This window comes from Stegostoma tigrinum, chromosome 1, assembly GCF_030684315.1.
Source record: "Stegostoma tigrinum isolate sSteTig4 chromosome 1, sSteTig4.hap1, whole genome shotgun sequence".
Classification (NCBI taxonomy): domain Eukaryota; kingdom Metazoa; phylum Chordata; class Chondrichthyes; order Orectolobiformes; family Stegostomatidae; genus Stegostoma; species Stegostoma tigrinum.
The window spans coordinates 38,190,320-38,208,846 of record NC_081354.1 but is presented as its reverse complement, the minus strand read 5'-3'; the positions used below and the strand labels follow the sequence as shown (position 1 = coordinate 38,208,846).

Genomic DNA, 18,527 nt, shown 5'->3' with positions numbered 1-18,527 from the left:
AAACCAGTGTGAGATTCACTTTTCCACCTTGGAGAGACAGCGTCCACTCTTGTTTCACTATCTCCCCCACGCATATAATTTTACAATGTTAGGGCTTCAATTTGTAACCTCAGTCATTGCAGGAATTAAACCCCTGCTGTTGCATCACTCTGCATCACAAACAGTCATCCAGAAAACTGCGCACAGTCAGCTGGATTGACTAACAAAGGACTCATTGGTTATTGAGGGTATGTGGGAATGTGGATTTTGGACCACAGTCAAATCAGCTAAAACTTTGAAGGAGAGAGCAGGATAGTGGAGACAATTTGCTTGCTCCAAATTCAAATGTTCATTTGTTAACGTGACATTCAGCCACTGACAGCCATTCTATCAATTGTCTATTAAATGGCCTTCACCCACAGTCTGCTTCCCCCTTAGCCATGTCAGCTGTCCCTTGTCCTGTTGAAGGGTTTTGGCCTGAAATGTTGAATTTCCTGCTCTTCGGCTGCTGCCTCAGCTGCTGTGCTTTTCCCATTTCACATTTGTTGTCCTCTGCTCTCTCTTGGCTCTTTCCCCTTAACCACTGAGGCTCTAACATGTCCTCCAGTCACAACTTGCCTTCCTTGATCCTTTGACTGCATTTTGAGAGCTTGCACTGCAACCTAATACAATGACTATTTATGGCAAATTTGCTACCAGGTTAAAAGCAAGTAGCTATCCAATGTCCAGGAAGAAGTGAATCTTGCCAGGAAACCTTACATAAAAGCAAAATGCTATGGATGCTGGATATCTGAAATAGAAACAAAGTGCTGCAGAAACTCAGCAGGTTGGGCAGGACCTGTGGGGAGGGAACCAAAGTTAAGGCTTCATGTCCGATGACTCTTTTAATTCATTGAACTCAAAGTTAACTCTTCCCTCTGCAATACATATTGCCAGACCTGTCAGAAACTGGTCTGGTGTCTGAAGCAATGGTTTTCTCAATTGTGCAGAGGTTAACTGGGAAGACTGACTTCATTCCAGGAAGGTATGCTTTTAATGAGATGCAAATGCAAGTAGCTGAGCTTCATGGTAACTGCTGTTGAAGGGCCACCCCACCTGTTAAGAGCAGTTAATGGCTAAAGTTTACCTTGAGACCTGCTTTTTTTCTGACTCTAATTAAATTTACCCACCTGCCATTCTTCTCATCTCCACCGAGGGGGACAGAAAACCTCGTCTCCATTTTAGGGTTCTTCTATATATTTTGCTTGGACAATGACAGACAGTGTATTGAATCAATTACATTATCTTGGAGGTTATTCCCAACTACAGAGGTGCAAGAGCATATGTTCATGGGCTAGTTCTGTACCAAAACACTTGTGAACTGATAGGATATCAAAACAAGCACAAATGGTAAGTTTAATCCGTTGAACAAAAAAAAATTCAAAGTGACAATTGGATTTTCATTTGACCCACTTATACAATTTGTTTGTGTATTTTTAGTACTAGATTTGTTTCAGATATTTCTGTTTTAGTGGGAATGCTGTTTCAAAATTATTTGCAAATGTAATTGCACAGGTTTTCTTATGTATCAGTGCTGTTGTTTTGTTCACATTGCTTAAATACTAACAAACTATTTTTCCCTTAAAGTTTTGGCAAGCGCTCAGCTGGAAGTTTGAGACGTGGCTGTGAATGTATTGTACTAGAACCTTCAGAAATGATTGTGGTAAGATTAATCTTTTAGTAGCAAGTATGACTAATATAGTACTGTACTTTGGATAACTGTTCTGAAGAAATCTCTCTGATCATGCAGCACTTCCAAAATGAATTCTGTTATGAGACAGGATTGCAACTCAGTGATTTTGTTTTATTCCATCAGTTTAAGCTAAACCTGTTTGGATTTTACTCTATCTGGTGGTATTTTATTCTCTAGTTTCATATTATCAGTTTGAAATTGAGTGTATTTTGAAGTGATCTTCTGCAGCAGGTGAACGTTACTGGATGTGCGCTTGTACTTTTAAATTCACTGCAGAATTTATTTTTCATGTTGACTGGTTTGTTTACACAAAAACTGTTCCCTGGCCAGCATTTTGCATCTCCTTGTTATCAACATGAATTGCATGATGTTATCAAAGGCCTTAGAATACATTGTTCATTGGTCTTTCTAAATATTTCCTGGTAAGTGATGTAATGGAATATTGAAGAGAAGACCTTTAGAATAGAAAGATGTTTTAAAAGCACTGTGGATGTCTTTTATCAACCTGTTTGGACATCATATGACACACCTGCAGTGAATCTGCACTTTTGGGCCATGATATGGGGACAATATCACTGTCCTGCAAAACCACTAAAGACACTGGATATTTACTGCATTCTAAAATTGTGGAATATTGTTCTGAGCACTTATGAAAATTGTCAAGGAAGTATTTAAAGTAGTTGAAACATTTTTCTCCTAAAAAAGTTAGAAATTCAGGCATTTACTTTGCACTCCTCCTTTTAAAAAGAATGTGTCCAATCAGTTTTGTTGTGCATATTTTGGATGGCTCATTAATGAGCTAATGAGTTCTGAACTAATTTCAAATTTAGGAGATTTTATGATATAAATACTTTTTGCAAGTTCATTTTTGTCCAGTTGCACACTGTGGTGATCTCTTAAATCCAGGCCAAAATCCGTTGTTGAAGTTACAATTTTGTACAGTTCTTTACTTGTGAATGTTAATAACCAATGAAATATCCCAAGTTTAATTGCCTGTTCAGCTTAAAACAAAGTAAATCAGGAGCCTTTCAATTTTCTTCTGTCATAACTTTGCTAGAAAATATACAAGGTACAATAATTTTAAAAATTAATTGCTTCAGAAAGGAGAATATTTTTTGAAACTTTGCCCTTCAAAACATTGACATTCAAGTTGGTTAATGATGATTAAGTTAATTTTATTATTGTTGATGATTAACATAGTTGTATCCTTTTATTTCAGCATGGTTCTGCAGGGTTTCATAGTAATTAGCCAAGAAATTCAAGATCTGGAAGGACAATCATTATTCAAGGAAATAGCCAGTGAAAGTTTCTAGTTCTTTCTGGTAATAAGCACTGTACCATGAATAATTGGCAAAGAAAATTACAAATTAATTCAACCTTTTTCAGCTTTAAATACTTAACTTTTGAGAAAAAAACATGGATCTGAAATTATATTGGTGTAGAATTCAAAATTTACTGACGTTTTGTAAGCTTACTGTAATAGTTGGTACAGTGAATCCATTCAATATCGTTGATGAACAACCCGAAACATCAGCTGTCCTGCTCCTCTGATGCTGCTTGGCCTGCTGTGTTCATCCAGCTCTACACTTGTTATCTCAGATTCTCCAGCATTGGCAGTTCCCACTACCTCTCTTTACTTTGAAAGATGTTTCCATGCTTATTCATTTATGCAAGTGAAGGAATCAATGAAGAGTAGGCGAAAAGCTCTTTACATTTGAAGAATTTATTGAAAAACACTTGGCTATTTATATCTCTGTGAATCTATTACAAACAGTTAATTTTTTTTATTTACACATTTTTAGCAGTTTTGCTGAGCATCAGTGCCAAGCTCAGAGCATTGTAGTTTCAATGTATAATAGGGCAAAATACACATATAGGTTGAAATGTGATTGGAAGTTGCTTCACTTACTGGAGCTCCACGTAACAAAAGGAAAGTGGTCATAGGATTGGAGGCCAATCCTCTCAGCTAAAGATCATTTCTATCAAGATTGAGGTTAGTTTATTATGAAACTTCTGTTGACAGTTGCAAAGTAGAATTATCATCTAAAGTATAGAGACAAAGATTAGTTAAGAAGTTAAGAAAAGATAGAAAGATGCAAGTAAGATCAGTCTATTATTGTTGAGGCCTGTTCATTGCTTGAAGATCCTCATACGGAGGTGAAGGAGTTAAAAACTTGAAATCAGAGTTCAGCAACTATGATGGCTTCTGTAGTTAACTATTTGGTTGCTTCCAAAGGTGGAGTGAATAGAGAGGTTCTGGGTGGGAGTAAAGATTTCTTTATTTAGCTCCACAGCAATGTATGATGTAACCCTCAGTTAAAAACCAAATGGACTGCAGATACTGTAAATCAGGAACAAAAACAAAGTTGCTGGAAAAACTCAATGTTCTGAGGAAGGGTCACAAGACCCGAAACGTTAAGTCTGATTTCTTCTTCATAGATACTGCCAGACCTGCTGAGCTTTTCAAACAACTTTGATTTTGTAACCTTGGTTGCCTGGTTCAGTACAACTCTTGGCTGGCTAACCTAGTTGTCTTCCTATTGGGAAACCAGTCTTCTTTCTGATGGTGTGCCTGAGGTCGTTTTAGAGGTAACTTGGTGTCTTACGCTGATCAAATTTAAGGCTGCTATGTTAACTTTCGAATTGTTGTTTCACAAAGCATTGCCTGTATTCTTGCTTTCTCTGTGGGTGTCCTTCCTGCCCTCTGTTTTTCTAAATAACTTTTTCTCAAAAGCTTTAATTCTCAAAACTATGACATTATCCATTGTGTCACCCAAGGGTTATTTAAGTTCTAAATATCTCCCTTGATGATTGATGCTGAGATAACACACCTGTTAACTTTATAACTTACAATTAATTAGAATGGTCATCTTAAACCCTCTATTAGGTTACCTCTTGGTCTATTTTGTGGCAAGTTTTTAAAGATCCCTTTGCACCAAAGCACTCTGAAGTTTCTGTCCATTGAGATAATTAGTTGCCTTTCTGTTCCTCTGACCAAAATGGATAACCTCACACTTATTCGTGTTAAACTTCATCTGCTGAATTTTGGCCCATTACACCTAACCTATTCATGTCTGTTAGAAAATTTTCTAGTTCTTCTTTACAACTTACTTTGCAACCTATTTTAGAGTCAACTGCAAATTGGCTGTAGAAATTTCTAACCCTGTGTTCAAGTTGTTCATATGGGTGGGACCAGAGGACTGAACCCAGTGGCACTCCATTAGTTACGTCTTGCTAACCAAAAAAAGACTCATTTTTCATGACTTTCTGCTTTCAGTAGGTGAGCCATTCCTCTATCTGCAATCTAGTAAATTACCCCCAACCCCATTTGGTGTTAAGTATTAACCTTTTGTGCAGTACCTTAATAAATAGTTTCTGGAAGACCAGACATGCTACATCTACAGGATTTCCATTATCCACCTTGCTTGTTACATCTTTGAAGAACTCGTAACAAATTAGCCAGACCTTCATAAAACCATGCTCTGACAGATGCACTTTGAGTTTTCAAATAACCTGTTATTACTTTCTGAAGGGATTCAATTTCCCAGTGATACATGTTAAACCAACTGGTCCATGGTTTCCTGCTTTCTGCCTCCCTTCTTTTTTGAATAAGGGTGTTTAACAACATTTTTTCAATCTGCTGGAATCTTTCTTGCATTCAGGGAATTTTGGAATATTATAAGCAATGGATCCACTGTCTCTGCTGCCTTTTTATTTAAGACCCTAGGATGTAGGCCCTCAGGTGCTGGGTACTTGTCTGCCTTGACTTGTGATGATCATCATTTCTAAACTTCTCCCCTTCTCCATTACTATTTGATGATGCACGTGTCCTCCATTGTGAAAGCTGTAGCAAAATATTGGTTTGGTAACTGCCACTTCCTGCATTCTATTCTATTTACTACCTGGTCTCCTCCCATTGTGGTAGCTCATTGCTGCCTCACAAGGCCAGATCTGGGTTCAGTTACAATCTTAGGCTTTTGTCTGTGTGGAGTTTATGTGCCTCCCTGTGTCTGTGTGGGTTTCTGCAGGACATTCTGATTTCTTCCCATAGTCCAAAGTTGTGCAAGTTAAGTAGATTAGCCACGCTAAATTGACGCATGATGTCCAGGGCTGTGCAAGCTAGGTGGGTTCGCTGTGGTAAATGCGAGGTTACAAGCATGGCGCAACATGGGTAGTGGGATGCTCTTCACAGGGTTGGTGCACACTTGAAGGGGCGAATGGGCTCTGTCTGCACTGTAAGGATTCTATGATCCTGAAGGGACCAACAGTCACTTCAGCTACTGTCTTCCCTTTTATATGCTTATAGAAACTTTCATTGTCCATTTTTATGCTCCGTGCTAGTTTTTTTTTCAAGTTTTAGCTTTGCTCTTTTCATTGCTTTTTTTTTTAGTAACCCCTTGTTGATTTTTCCCAATCTTTCAGCCTGCCATTTGACTTTGCAATATGGTATGCCTTCATTTTTGTCTTTATATTATCTTTAGTTTCCTTGCTTAGCCATGGATGTTTTTGCCCCCTCTTACAATCTTCCTCTCTGGAATATGTTATGGTTGGGAGCAATGAGTACCTCCTTAAACGTCTGCCACTGCTTATAATTGTCCTACCTTTTATTCTTCCTGCTCAGTCTACTTGAACCAAATCTGTCTTCATACCTATACAATTACCTTTGTTTAACTCCAGACCTCGAAGGTGGGACTCCAGTTTCTCACCTTTCAACAAATTTGAAATTTTACCATGCTCTTCCTCAGAGAATCCTTCAGTATGGGAGCAGTAATTAATCTCATTTCATTACACTACGCTAAATTTAAAATGGCCTGCTCCTGGTTGGTTCCAAAATGTAATTCTCCAAGAAACAATTTTCTAATACATTCCATCGACTTTCCTTCAAGTTTGATGAATGAATTTGATTAATTATGCATATCAAAATCAGCCATGGTAATTTCTGTACCTTCCTTACAATCTCCCAGTATTTCTCGGTTTATACTGCATGACTAATGTTGAGGGGCCTATAGATTACTTCCACTGGGGGCTTCTTTCCTTACTATTTCTTGTTTTTAATGAGAATTATTCTAAATGCACATAATTTCTCACTACAATACTGATCCACTCTTTTACTGACAAAGCTGCGCGACTTCATTTTCCTTCCTGCTTATCTCTGTGAAGCCTGGAGTGTCCTAGTATATTCAATACATAAACCTGGTCTCTCTGCAACCATGTCTCAGTAATACCAAAAAAAACTGATTTGTTTTCATTTACATTGTTAATTTATTAATTATAATCAGAGTGCATTGTGATAAAAAGCCTTTGAATTTATTCTATTATCAAATTTCACAACTCTGCTATGATTACTTGGTGCAGTACGAGAATTATCTGTCGTGTCTCTTCCTTTCATTTTCTGGTAACAATCAGACTCATCACTAGTCTGCACTTCTGCCTTCTCCTTTGACATTGATTTTTGTAATTTTCCATGCAGCATGGTGAGTAAGTTTGCAGATGATGCCAAAATAGTTGGTGTGGTGGACAGTGAAGAAGATTGCCTCAGAGTACAACACAACCCTAATCATTTGTTGCGTTTTGGTAAGGCGAACCAGGGCAGGAGTTAGTTGTATAGTCTTGAGGGGGTGTTGCTGAATAAAGTGACGTAAGGGTGCGGGTGTATAGTTCGTTAAAAGTAGAATAGCAGGTAGACACACAGTGGTGAAGAAGGCTTGCTTACTTTCATTGGTCAGAACACTGTGCATCACTAAGGACCTGCTGTCTCCCAACTGCTTGTGCAAAGATTACTGTAAAAGTGAATGGTATACTGGCGTAGTTGATCAAAAGAAAATCAGATTTCAGGTTGTGCTTGATGTTTCTCTGGATTTGACATCGAGATGATTTAAAAATGCATTTAATCTTTTCCCTGATTGATCTTTTCTTACAGCAGCAGTGTTGATTCTTGGAAGCTATGTTAAAGGGATACGTAGATTCTAGGCAAGGCTCTGGTTTGTCAGATGGATGTATAGTGAGTGTGCCATGCTCAGGATCTTGCTCCTTTGGTGTCTTTTTTCTCTAGGTCACTGAGTAGGAGCAGATGTTTCTTAAATACAGAAGGGTTATTTGCCTTACCACAGAATCTTTCTCATAACCTAACCAAGCACCTGGACATGGTCAAACGCAATCGATTCGAGGTTCATGACTTGCATGATGGGTTAATTGCTAGATGAGTTCCTTTCTCAGCCAGAGCTTATTATCGAGTGATTACATTTAATACTTATCTCACCATGTTGAGTGCAAGGGTGCCTTGTGAATAAGTCAGGGGGTGATGCATTTACACTCCTTCGAGGTGATTGCCTTTGTCTCTGAGATTTCGTAGTCAGGCCTACTTCAGTTTCTCTGGTTTTTCAATTTGTGAAGCATGGTAATTTAGATGTCCAGCCATCTTAACGGTTGTTTTAAGTTACTTCAAAACTCAACCACTGATATTGATAAATAAATATCGTGATTTTTAATATGAAACATGACTTTGTGACATCATCTTGACTTGGAACTACATACGTGTTCCTTCTCTGTTAGCACATCAAACTCCGAGGCCTCCTTTCTTAACAACACTGTAGATGTAACAATGCCACACAGACTTGCAGTCGTTCAAGAAGTGGTCAACTGTCACACCTTCTTTAGGGAAATTAGCAATGGGCAATAAGTGAGCAGTGCAACTGAAAACCACATTCTTTGAATTGAATTGAAGTAAAGACTTGATAAATTAAGCTAGCTGAGCATATTTCATTGTTTTGATGTGGACAAATCAGAAATCATTCCTTTCAGGCAGTCAACAAAATGGTAAGTTATCTGACTAAATCACCAATTTTATTTGAACAATGAATCATGCGCCAGCAAAAAGATAAAACGAGCCCCACTGCATCATAAAACCAGGCCAGCTCATTCCCGCCTCCCTAACCTGTTCTTTCTCTCACCTATCCCCTCCTCCCACCTCAAGCCGCACCTCCATTTCCCACCTACCAACCTCATCCCGCCTCCTTGACCAGTCCATCCTCGCCGGGCTGACCTATCACCTCCCCACCTATACTCTCCTCTCCACCTATCTTCTCCTTTATCCATCTTTGGTATGCCTCCCCCCTCTCCCTATTTATTTCAGAACCCTCTCCCCATCCCCCTCTCTGATGAAGGGTCTAGGCCAAAACATCAGCTTTTGTGCTCCTGAGATGCACTTGGCCTGCTGTGTTTATCCAGCTTCACGCTTTGTTATCTTGGATTCTCCAGCGTCTGCAGTTCCCATTATCTCAGATAAAACGAGCCATTCAGATTTTAAACTAATTCCTTCAAACTATTTTTCAATGCTTTTTTTCTTCTTCGCTGAGGTCTGTATATATATACTGCTAAGCAGAAATATTGAAACACCATTTTTGAAAAGTGCACAAGTTTAAATTGGTAATCCCATGTTAGAAATAGCAGAAAGAAAAATCTTGCATTGTATAAGAACACACCACACTCTGGCACCTTTTGGTTCAGGTGAAGTTTAGTTACAGCTTTAAAAATCTAGTATGTTATGAATGAAATTCTCGCACCTGATAGTTGATTTGTGAATGTCATTAAAATATTGCATATGGAAAGATTTGTATCCTTCTGTATCAGGAAATTTTATATATTATGTTGCCAGAATTTTGAGGGCTAATTGGAAATGTGAAGAAGTAGTTTTGCACCACTGGCAAATATGCCAGTTTGCTGGCCCCATTTTGTGCCTCAGCAATTTTTGGAAACTCTGAGTTGGTTGGAATTACTACCTGCCTGCAAACTGCAAGTTGTCAACTGATGTAATTGAAAGACCTCGGATTCCTATTTTGTGCCAAATCTAACAGTTGGCAGGCAGGCCTCACATGGCCAGAACGTAACTGGGAGATTACCTTCAGAAACAGGGTTGTGGACTTATTTCATTCTGGTGGGCCAGCCACTACATCCCCTGACCGCAAATTGATCGTGCATTAAGCTAAAGTTGCAGCAGTTGCTAGCTGTTCAGTGGAAGGGTTGCCCTTTCACAAACTTTGCCTGACAGCAGATTTTCAGGAAAATCTAGGCTGTTACGTTTAATGTCTTGAACGTTATCCGTATTGTATATAATGCAAAAAATTATAGTTGATAATTTAGTCATAGAATCTTTGTAGTGGAGGCATTTAAAAACATAGAGTGCTTTTAAGGATTTTATTCTGTGGTACTTTTTATTTCGCTGGTTTCTGTTTTGTAAAAGATTTACTTAATGCACTCATGATTAATGAAATTTAAACTTCAATGCTAAGATCTGTTAGCATTGCTAGCAGAAGGTGTATCCATGTTAGCCCATGCATTCATTATCAAAATGGTGTGATTTGCTGATTTTGATGATTTATGCAAGCAAAACATTTGAACATGCCTGTTTTACAGCAGCACAGAATAAATAGTTAACTTTATAGAAGCACAAGTGCTGGTTACTGTTGTAATTAGTTCATTTGACCGTTTTAATCACTTCTAAGTTTGATATAAATGCATTAATCAGAACTAGTAATGCCCTAGAGTTTTAATTGTAATTGAATTTCTATTATGTTTCTTTATACAAGTTCAGTAATAGTTAGATGCATGGGGTGGATAATTATAGTTGGTATTCAATATTTAACAAATGCTTATTGTATATTGTATATAGTGCCAGCTTTTTACTGCAGACAAATAGTTGAAATCTTGACAGTAATATACTGTTTTCTGTAAGCATTCTTAATTTTAGGCTGGAGGAACATTTGGCTTGCATCTTCAAAATGAATATAGTGGATTGTCAAAGGAATGTTGTTCTTCCACTTAACTTTCAAAACTCTATCTACATTATGCAATAGTGTGTAAGATTATATGGCTGAGGGGAAAACTAGAATGTGTAGAGTCAGTATTAAAGTAGCTTCTTGATTGTTTGAAGGTGGACTACATGGATGAAAATGAGGAATATTTTCAGCGGCAAGCTTCTCATAGACAGTCTCGTAGGCGATTTAAAAAAATTAACCAGAAAGGCGAGCGGCAAACAATCATTGATACAGTGGATCCTTATCCAGTGGGAAAGCCACCGTTACCAAGAGGATATCACACAGTAAGTCTTTGGTAAACTTTGTTCATCACAGTTTTTTAAAATTTCAATGAATTGTCAACATACACTGCCACAATAGTGTTAAAAACCAATTAAACACAAACTCCTGCTAAATATGGTGTTCCTGATACAGTTGCTTAGTGTATTGCCCTTCCATCTTTGCTGCCTATGTATAAGTTCAAGCCTGTTTGATAGTACAGAAGTCTAACAGGTGGTGTACTTGGACTTCCAGAACACATTTGAACAGTGCCTACATCAGACTTGTCAGCAATGTTCGAGCTCATGAAATAAAAGGGACGCTAGCACCGCAGAGGCAAAATTGACTGAGTGACAGGAAACAGGAATGGTTAATGGATTTTTTTGGGAGTGCTGAATGAAGGTTTGTTGCAGAGTTCCCCAGTAATCAGTGTCGGGATTCTTGCTTTTCTTGATATCACAGAAGTGTTACAATACAGAAGGAGGCTGTTGGGCCCACCGTACCTGGTCTCTGGCTTGTTTGTCCAAATAATCATCGAATGCTGTCTTGAATGCCTCAGTTGAATGGTTTGTACTAAAGTTGGTGGTTATTAGTTTATGGGGCACAGTTTCAAAATTTGTGGATGATGTTAAACTTGATAAGCATTGTTAACTGCTGTTAACTGAGAGTACGGTTTAGAATTTCAATAGGGCATAGACGAGTTGGTGGTTTGATAGACTTGTGGCGGATAAAGTTCAATGCAAAGAGATGTGAAGTGATACATTTTGGGAGGAAGAACATGGATGGACAGTATAAAACAAAGCACCCCTGAAGAGGTTATAGGAGCAGAGAACTTGTGTGTATATGTACTTAAATTATTAAAGGTGGCAGGACAAATTGAGAGAATAATTAGTAAAGCCTTCAGTGTCAAGGTTTTATTAGTAGAGACATTGTGCTAAAAGAGTACAAGTGCTAAAAGATTATGATAAACTTTTACAACTCAATAGTTCAGCCTCCGATGGAATATTCAGTTCTGGATGATGCACTTTGGGAAGGATGTGAATGCATTTGTAAGGGTGCCAAAGAGGTTGATGAAAATGGTTTCAGCAATGAGAATTTTAGCTATGAGGATAAATTGGCCAAATTAGGTCTGTTTTCCTTGAAGAACAGACTGAGAGAAGATCTGCTAAAGATATTTGCAAAGATGAGTAGTCAGAACAGGGTAGTTAGAGAGAAAATGTTCCTGGTCCTGAAAGGATTGTCAGGGCACAGATTTTAAATCAATTTGTAAAAGAAGCAAAAGTGATATGAGAAGAACTTGCTCACATCATGAGTGGTGGTTGTCTGGAATGTATGTCATGGGGATGCATGTAATAGGGTGGACTACTAGCGATAGGCATTCAAAAGGGAATTAAACTTTTATTTGAAAGGAAAAACATGCACTGGGTTACAAGAAGAAGGTGGGATACTGAAGCTAAGTGATCTGCTGTTTCTGAGAGGTGACAAGGACATGATGGACCAAATGGATTTCCTTTCCGTGTTGTAACAAGACAGTGATTACAGGGCCAAAATCGTCTGTTTGGTGCATCTCTCAACAATGACTCTGGAAGAAATGTTCAAAGAAAGCCACTAATTGCATTGACTGAATTTCACTCAGTAAAGAAAGAATGGTGGTTTTGAATTGAAATCAGAGTTTGTGATTCAATTTTTCTTATTTTGTTAAAATTTCGTTTTTTTAACTGCTAAGCGACATTGGTAGTTTTAAAGTATCACTTGTCGAACTCCTGCTCCTTTCTTTGTCGATCAAAATTGTAACGGTCCTTGGATAATGTTTCTGTGAACTGTCAGAAGAGTAATGATGTATGTTAGAATCCTGCAGTTAAGTTTCTAAAACCCTTACTTTGTGGTTCAGTGTGTGGGTCTTTCAAACTGTAGCTCTCTGATGAAGGGTCTAGGCCCGAAACGTCAGCTTTTGTGCTCCTGAGATGCTGCTTGGCCTGCTGTGTTCATCCAGCCTCACATTTTATTATCTTGGAATCTCCAGCATCTGCAGTTCCCATTATCTCTCTCACCAAGATAAAGGAGACAGCTTTCGAAATGCAACAAGCAATAATCTTAATGTTGGTATATTTTTCTCTGAGTTGCAGAAGTGCTAAATGTGTATGTACTTAATGTTATCCCTAATGGAATTTGGCCTCTGTTCGGATTACATTTGTTTATTCTAATTAAAATTGATTGGTCAAGAGTCTGCTCAATTTTGCTCTAAATAATTCAAAGTCTAGCAGTGAAGTTACAAATGTCATCCTGTGCTTACTACTTAATCTATTTAAATTTGAGTATTTGGCTACCGTTCTGGATAGATTGCTCAACAGTCACTTACTTAATCCATGTGGCATGACACACAGGATTATTTGATTTGGTACAGCTATAAATATTAATGATGTCCATACATTTGCAAGGTTTGTATAGAAATACAAGATCCTTAGGGGCCTTGATAGAGTAGATGTAGCAAGATGTTTTGTCATCTAGAAAAATTAGGAACTGTGTTTGGGGATGGATGGGCCCTTATTTAAAATTTGAGGGCTTTCGATTTCAGAGTTCAGGCAGAATGTTTTCTGTGAGCGTCATGAATCTTTGGAACTCTCTTCCTGAGCAGGTGCTCAAAATAGAGGCCTTGGGTATCTTTAATACATAGAGGTGGATAATCTTTAAGTAAGGGAGTAAACCTCAGGCGACTGTCTGTGTGGAGTTTGCACATTCTCCCTGTGTCTGAGTGGTTTCCTCCCACAGTCCAAAGATGTGCAGGTTAGGTGGATGGGCCATGCTAATTTGCCCGTAGTGTTCAAGGGTGTGTGGGCTATTGGGGGACAGGTCTGGGTGGGATGCTCCAAGGGGGCGGTGTGGACTTGTTGGGTTGAACGGCCTGTTTCCACACTGTAGGGAATCTAATCTTAAAAAAAAGGTTGGCAGGAATGTGGATTTGAGGTTATACTCCAATCAGTTATCGTATTGAATAATGGAGCAGGCTTGAGGTGCCAAATGGCCTATGCCTCCTTGTTTGTTTGTTCAATTTTTGTCTTTTGCAGCAAAAGAACATCTTCTTTTAAAAAAAATGGCTTTTTGCATGTAAGTTGACTTCCCATATTCATATACAAAAATTCCTTTCTTTATCTTAGTTTAGTTATAAGTGAAAACTTTTTATGGGAGGGGCAGCTTAATGGTAATCTTTGATCCATAGAAAAGATATATTCTGCCAATCCAGACAGCCTAACTAGCTGAATGCCGAATACTTGAATGAGAGAAAAATAACTGCCAGTCATTCATTTCAACTTTCAAGTGAATAATGACATGAGGTTTTCACTTTCTCTTAAAGTAAGACTTCTCCAAAATATGTGTCTGTTACAAATGAACCATTGTATATGGTATTGCCTCAATTTTTAAACATAAGGTTATTTTTGACGTCAGTGGTGGGGAAGCTGTTGGAGGAGACATTGAGAGATGGGATTTATTTACATTTATAGAACATAGAACAGTACAGCACAGTACACGCCCTTTGGCCCCGGACGTTGTGCTGACCTATTATCCTATTAAGATCAATCTACCCTGCATACCCTACATTTTACTACCCTTTATGTGTCTATCCAAGAGCCGCTTAAAAGTCTTTAAAGTGTCCGACTCCACTACTACTGCCGGCAATGCATTCAGCACGCCCACCACTGTTTGGAAGCGAATGGACTACTAGCAATAGGCAACATGGGTTTGTTCAGAGAACGCCATGTCTTACCAACTTGATTAAGTTTTTTGAGAAGGTGACAAGAATGATTGATGAGGGAAAGGCAGAGGATGTTGTCTACATTGACTTTAGTAAGACATTTGATCAGGTAGCTCATGGCAGGCTGGTACAAATGGTAGAGTCTCATGGGAACTGGTGTGAACTGGCTTGGTCATAAAGACAGAGTGTAGTGGTGGAAGGATGCTTTTCGGAATGGAGATCAGTGACTGGTGGTGTTCTGCAGGGATTAGTGTAGGAACCTTTGCTGTTTGTAATGTATATAAATGATCTGGGGGAAAATATAGGTGGTCTGATGAGTACGTTTGCAGATGACACCAAAATTGGCAATGTTGCAGATAGTGAGGAGGATTGTCAACTGATATAACCAGATTGCAGATTTGGGCAGAGAAATGGTAGATGGAGTTTAGTCCGGACAAATGTGAGGTGATACATTTTTGACAATCACATTCCGGTGTAAATTATACAATAAATGGCAGCACCCTTCAGAGCCTTGACGTACAGCAGGATCTGGGCGTACAGGTCCATAGGTGCCTGAAAGTGGCACACAGGTGGACAAGGTAGTCAAGAAGGCCTACTGCATGCTTGCCTTCATCGGCTGGGGCATTGAATGTAAAAGTTGTCAAGCTATGTTACAGCTATATAAAACTTTAGTTAGGCCACATTTGGAATGTTGCATTGAGTTCAGGTCACCACACTACCAGAATGATGTGGATGCTTTGGGGATGGTGCAGAGAAGGTTTACCAATATTTTGTCTGGTCTGGAGAGTTTTACGTATGAGGAAAAATTGGATACACTCGGTTTGTTTTCACTGGAAAGATGGAGGCTGAGGGGCAACTTGACTGAGGTCCACAAAATTATGAGGCATAGATAGGGAGGATAGTCAGAGGCTTTTTCCCAGGGTCAAAAGATCAACTACGAGAGGGCCTGGGTTCAAGGTGAGGCGAGGGGGGAAATTGTGGGGAAAATGTTTCATGCAGAGGATGAACTCACTGCCAGCGGAGGTGATGGAAGTAGGCACGTTAGCAATGTTTAAGGCATATCTTGATGGACCACATGGACAGAGGGATGGAAACAATGTGTGGGCAGTAAGTAGCAGGTCTAAATAAGGATTAAGCATTGGTACAGGTTTGGTTGGCTGTAGGGCCTGTTCATGTGCTGTGCTGTATTGTATTTTAGTGTACTTTGATGGTTAAAGGCATTGATAGATTCTTGAAGAATCTATCCAATGCACAGGACTGGAAGTTGAATAAAACGGTTGAGTCAACCCTATAGATGTGGCAGAGAAGGGAATTCTCTTTGATGTTTAGGTACTGTAAGGTGATGCTGTTGGGATAAAACTTTCAGATTATGTTGTCAGTAAGTTTAGTTTATTCTATTTTATCTTTATTTCTGTTGTATAATAAACATTAGTTTTATTGTTATAACCAAAATTGCAGCACTCTCTGCTTGTCCTTAAGTGAAAGATCACCTTTGTTAAATTTAAAAAAAAACCTGTCAGGCTAGATTTCAGCTTGGATCTGACTAGTGGTGTGATAATGTCAGCTGGATCATCACATAATCATTATGTAATACTACTGTGGTGGGGGAAATTGTAATATTTTGAAAGAAATTCTCAATTTCAAACTTCTGTAATTTCACAGATTAACGCAGAGAATGATAATCATAGTGTTAGTTATTTAACGCTTTGCTCTGTCTGGTGGGACTCTAGTATACTTTTTGCCCCGTTTCCCAGTGAGGTGGTAAGTTAGCATATTTATGATTCAGTTTGATGCTAGCCATCATTTAAACTGTTGCAAGAATGATTTCATACAGCATTTACGGATGAGCTAAGATAAGTAGTGGAATTTTCCAAAAGATTTCCATGCTTTTGATTGATATAGCTATACCATAATGTTGGATATCTAGTAATGCTCATTTTCTTTTTCTCCTTTTCATGGCTTTCATTCATTTGGCTGCCAGGTATACAATAAATCAAAGGTATTATAATTATTCAGCATAAAATCTTAATCATATAGATATATGAGGGAAATAACGCTTCATGAATCTGCTGGGAACAGTGTTCTGTCTAATTTTCTATCTGCTGAGGGGATCTCCAATGTCTGTGTGCAGCAGTGACTTCTGGAACTAGTGCTGCATTTGGTACCAGCACGTATCACTTCTAATGAATGTTGGAATGTAGGTGCACAACTTAGAGGGAACATTAATTGGTAGCAGTGTACCGACATAGACAGAGAACTGGTTAACAGACTGGAAACAAAGAATAGGAAAAGACAGAGATAATGGGAACTGCAGATGCTGGAGAATCCAAGATAACAAAGTGTGGAGCTGGATGAACACAGCAGGCCAGGCAGCATCTCAGGAGCACAAAAGCTGATGTTTCGGGCCTAGACCCTTCATCAAAGCAGAATAGAATAGGAAAAGACATGTCTTTTTTTCTTGTAGCAATTGTGACTAACAGAGTACCACAAGAATCAGTGCATGGGTCTCAACTATTCACAATATGTATTAATGACTTAGATAAGCGAGATAAATGTAAACTTGCCAAGTTTTCAGATGATACAAATGCAGAGTTTCTGAAGTGAGATTTGGAGAAGTTGACTGAGTGGGCAAATGCATAGTAAATGAAGTAAATGATCCTGGATAAGTGAGAAATTATTCATTTGATAGCGAAAAACAGAAAGGCAGATTATTATCTGAACGCTGGTAGATTGGGAAAGGAAGCGGTGCAATGATAGATACCGTGGTGTACTTGGACACCAGTCGCTGAATGGTGCAGCGGGCAGTGAAGACACCAAATACTATGTCGGTCTTTAAGAGTGAGAGGCTTGGAATGGAAGAACATGGCCATCTTGCTGCAATTGTATGGGGTTTTAGTGAGACTGTAACAAGAATGTTGTGCCTGGATTTGGTCTCTTTATTTGATTAAGAATGTTCTGGCTGTAAAAAGAGTGCAACAAAGATTTACCAGACCCATTCATGAGATCATAGGATTGACATATGAAAAGGGACTGGCTTGCTTAGGGCTATATTCTCTGTAGTTTAGAAGAATGAAGACTGATGTCATAGAAACCTGTAAAATTCTGGCAGGACTCAACAGGTAAATGCAAGAATGATGTTCCCGATGACACAGAGTACAGAAGCAGGGGTCATGGTCTAAAGACCCCGTATAAGTCATCTAGGACTGAGATGAGAAGTGTCTTAATCCCGTGTGGTTAGCTGTGAAACTTTCTGCCACAGAAAGGTGTTCAGGTCAAAACATTAAATGTTTTTAAGAAGAGGTTGCATACAACTCTGAGTACTAAAAGGATGAAAGGGAAAGGAGAGAAAGTAGAAACCAGGCCGTGAATTTAATCAGCCATGATCATATTGAATGGCACAGCAGGCTTGCAGGGTTGAAATGGCCTACTCCTGCTTCTATTTTCTATATTTCAATTTGTGTTTCTGTCTCCCGCAGACAAATAGTTGAAAAAAGCTGAAAATCTCAAATACTACAGATTCTGATTGTTTCTCATCCTAGTCTGAAATCTAATCTGAAGATTTTCCATTTGTTCTGCAACTGTCAACAATCAGATCTCATCAGAACTATGTAAAGTGAACCCCTCTTTGTCATCTGAATTTACCCCTTGACTTCCGGGGATGTTGTTTTCTTCCTTTTATTTGCATAAGGTTTTTCCCACCAATAATAACTCTGCTGATTTGCGTTATGTCTTTATCCTGTCTGTGTATGGTTGTGTGTGTTTAGGATTAAGGGGGATAAAGTTTAATTCACACAGTAGCTTATTTGATAACCAGTTTGTCACTTGTGTGAAGAATGAGCCAGAAATAAACACATTATTTTTGAGTTTATTGAAAGCCCATTGAAAGTCTTCTTTCTCCCACGAAACAGTACTAGAAACAAATTTGACCATTTTTGATGATTGAATGAGATAGTTACACTTTTGGTATGGTTTGTGGAGTAGTGGAGATTGATTT

The 18,527-nt window shown here is 38.6% G+C and overlaps 1 protein-coding gene across 9 annotated transcripts in view; it reads left to right on the top strand.

Moving 5' to 3' along the window:
* rapgef2b (Rap guanine nucleotide exchange factor 2b) overlaps window positions 1-18,527 on the top strand; it is a 387,135-nt gene that overhangs the window by 182,005 nt on the left and 186,603 nt on the right. For 8 of the 9 annotated variants that reach the window (XM_048527135.2, XM_048527035.2, XM_059644742.1 and 5 more), the window contains 2 exons: window positions 1,606-1,681; window positions 10,641-10,808. In XM_048527135.2, coding sequence (XP_048383092.1) covers window positions 1,606-1,681; window positions 10,641-10,808 — 244 coding nt within the window. The remainder of the gene's footprint in view (window positions 1-1,605; window positions 1,682-10,640; window positions 10,809-18,527) is intronic. The other variant, XM_048527046.1, reaches the window with a different exon arrangement.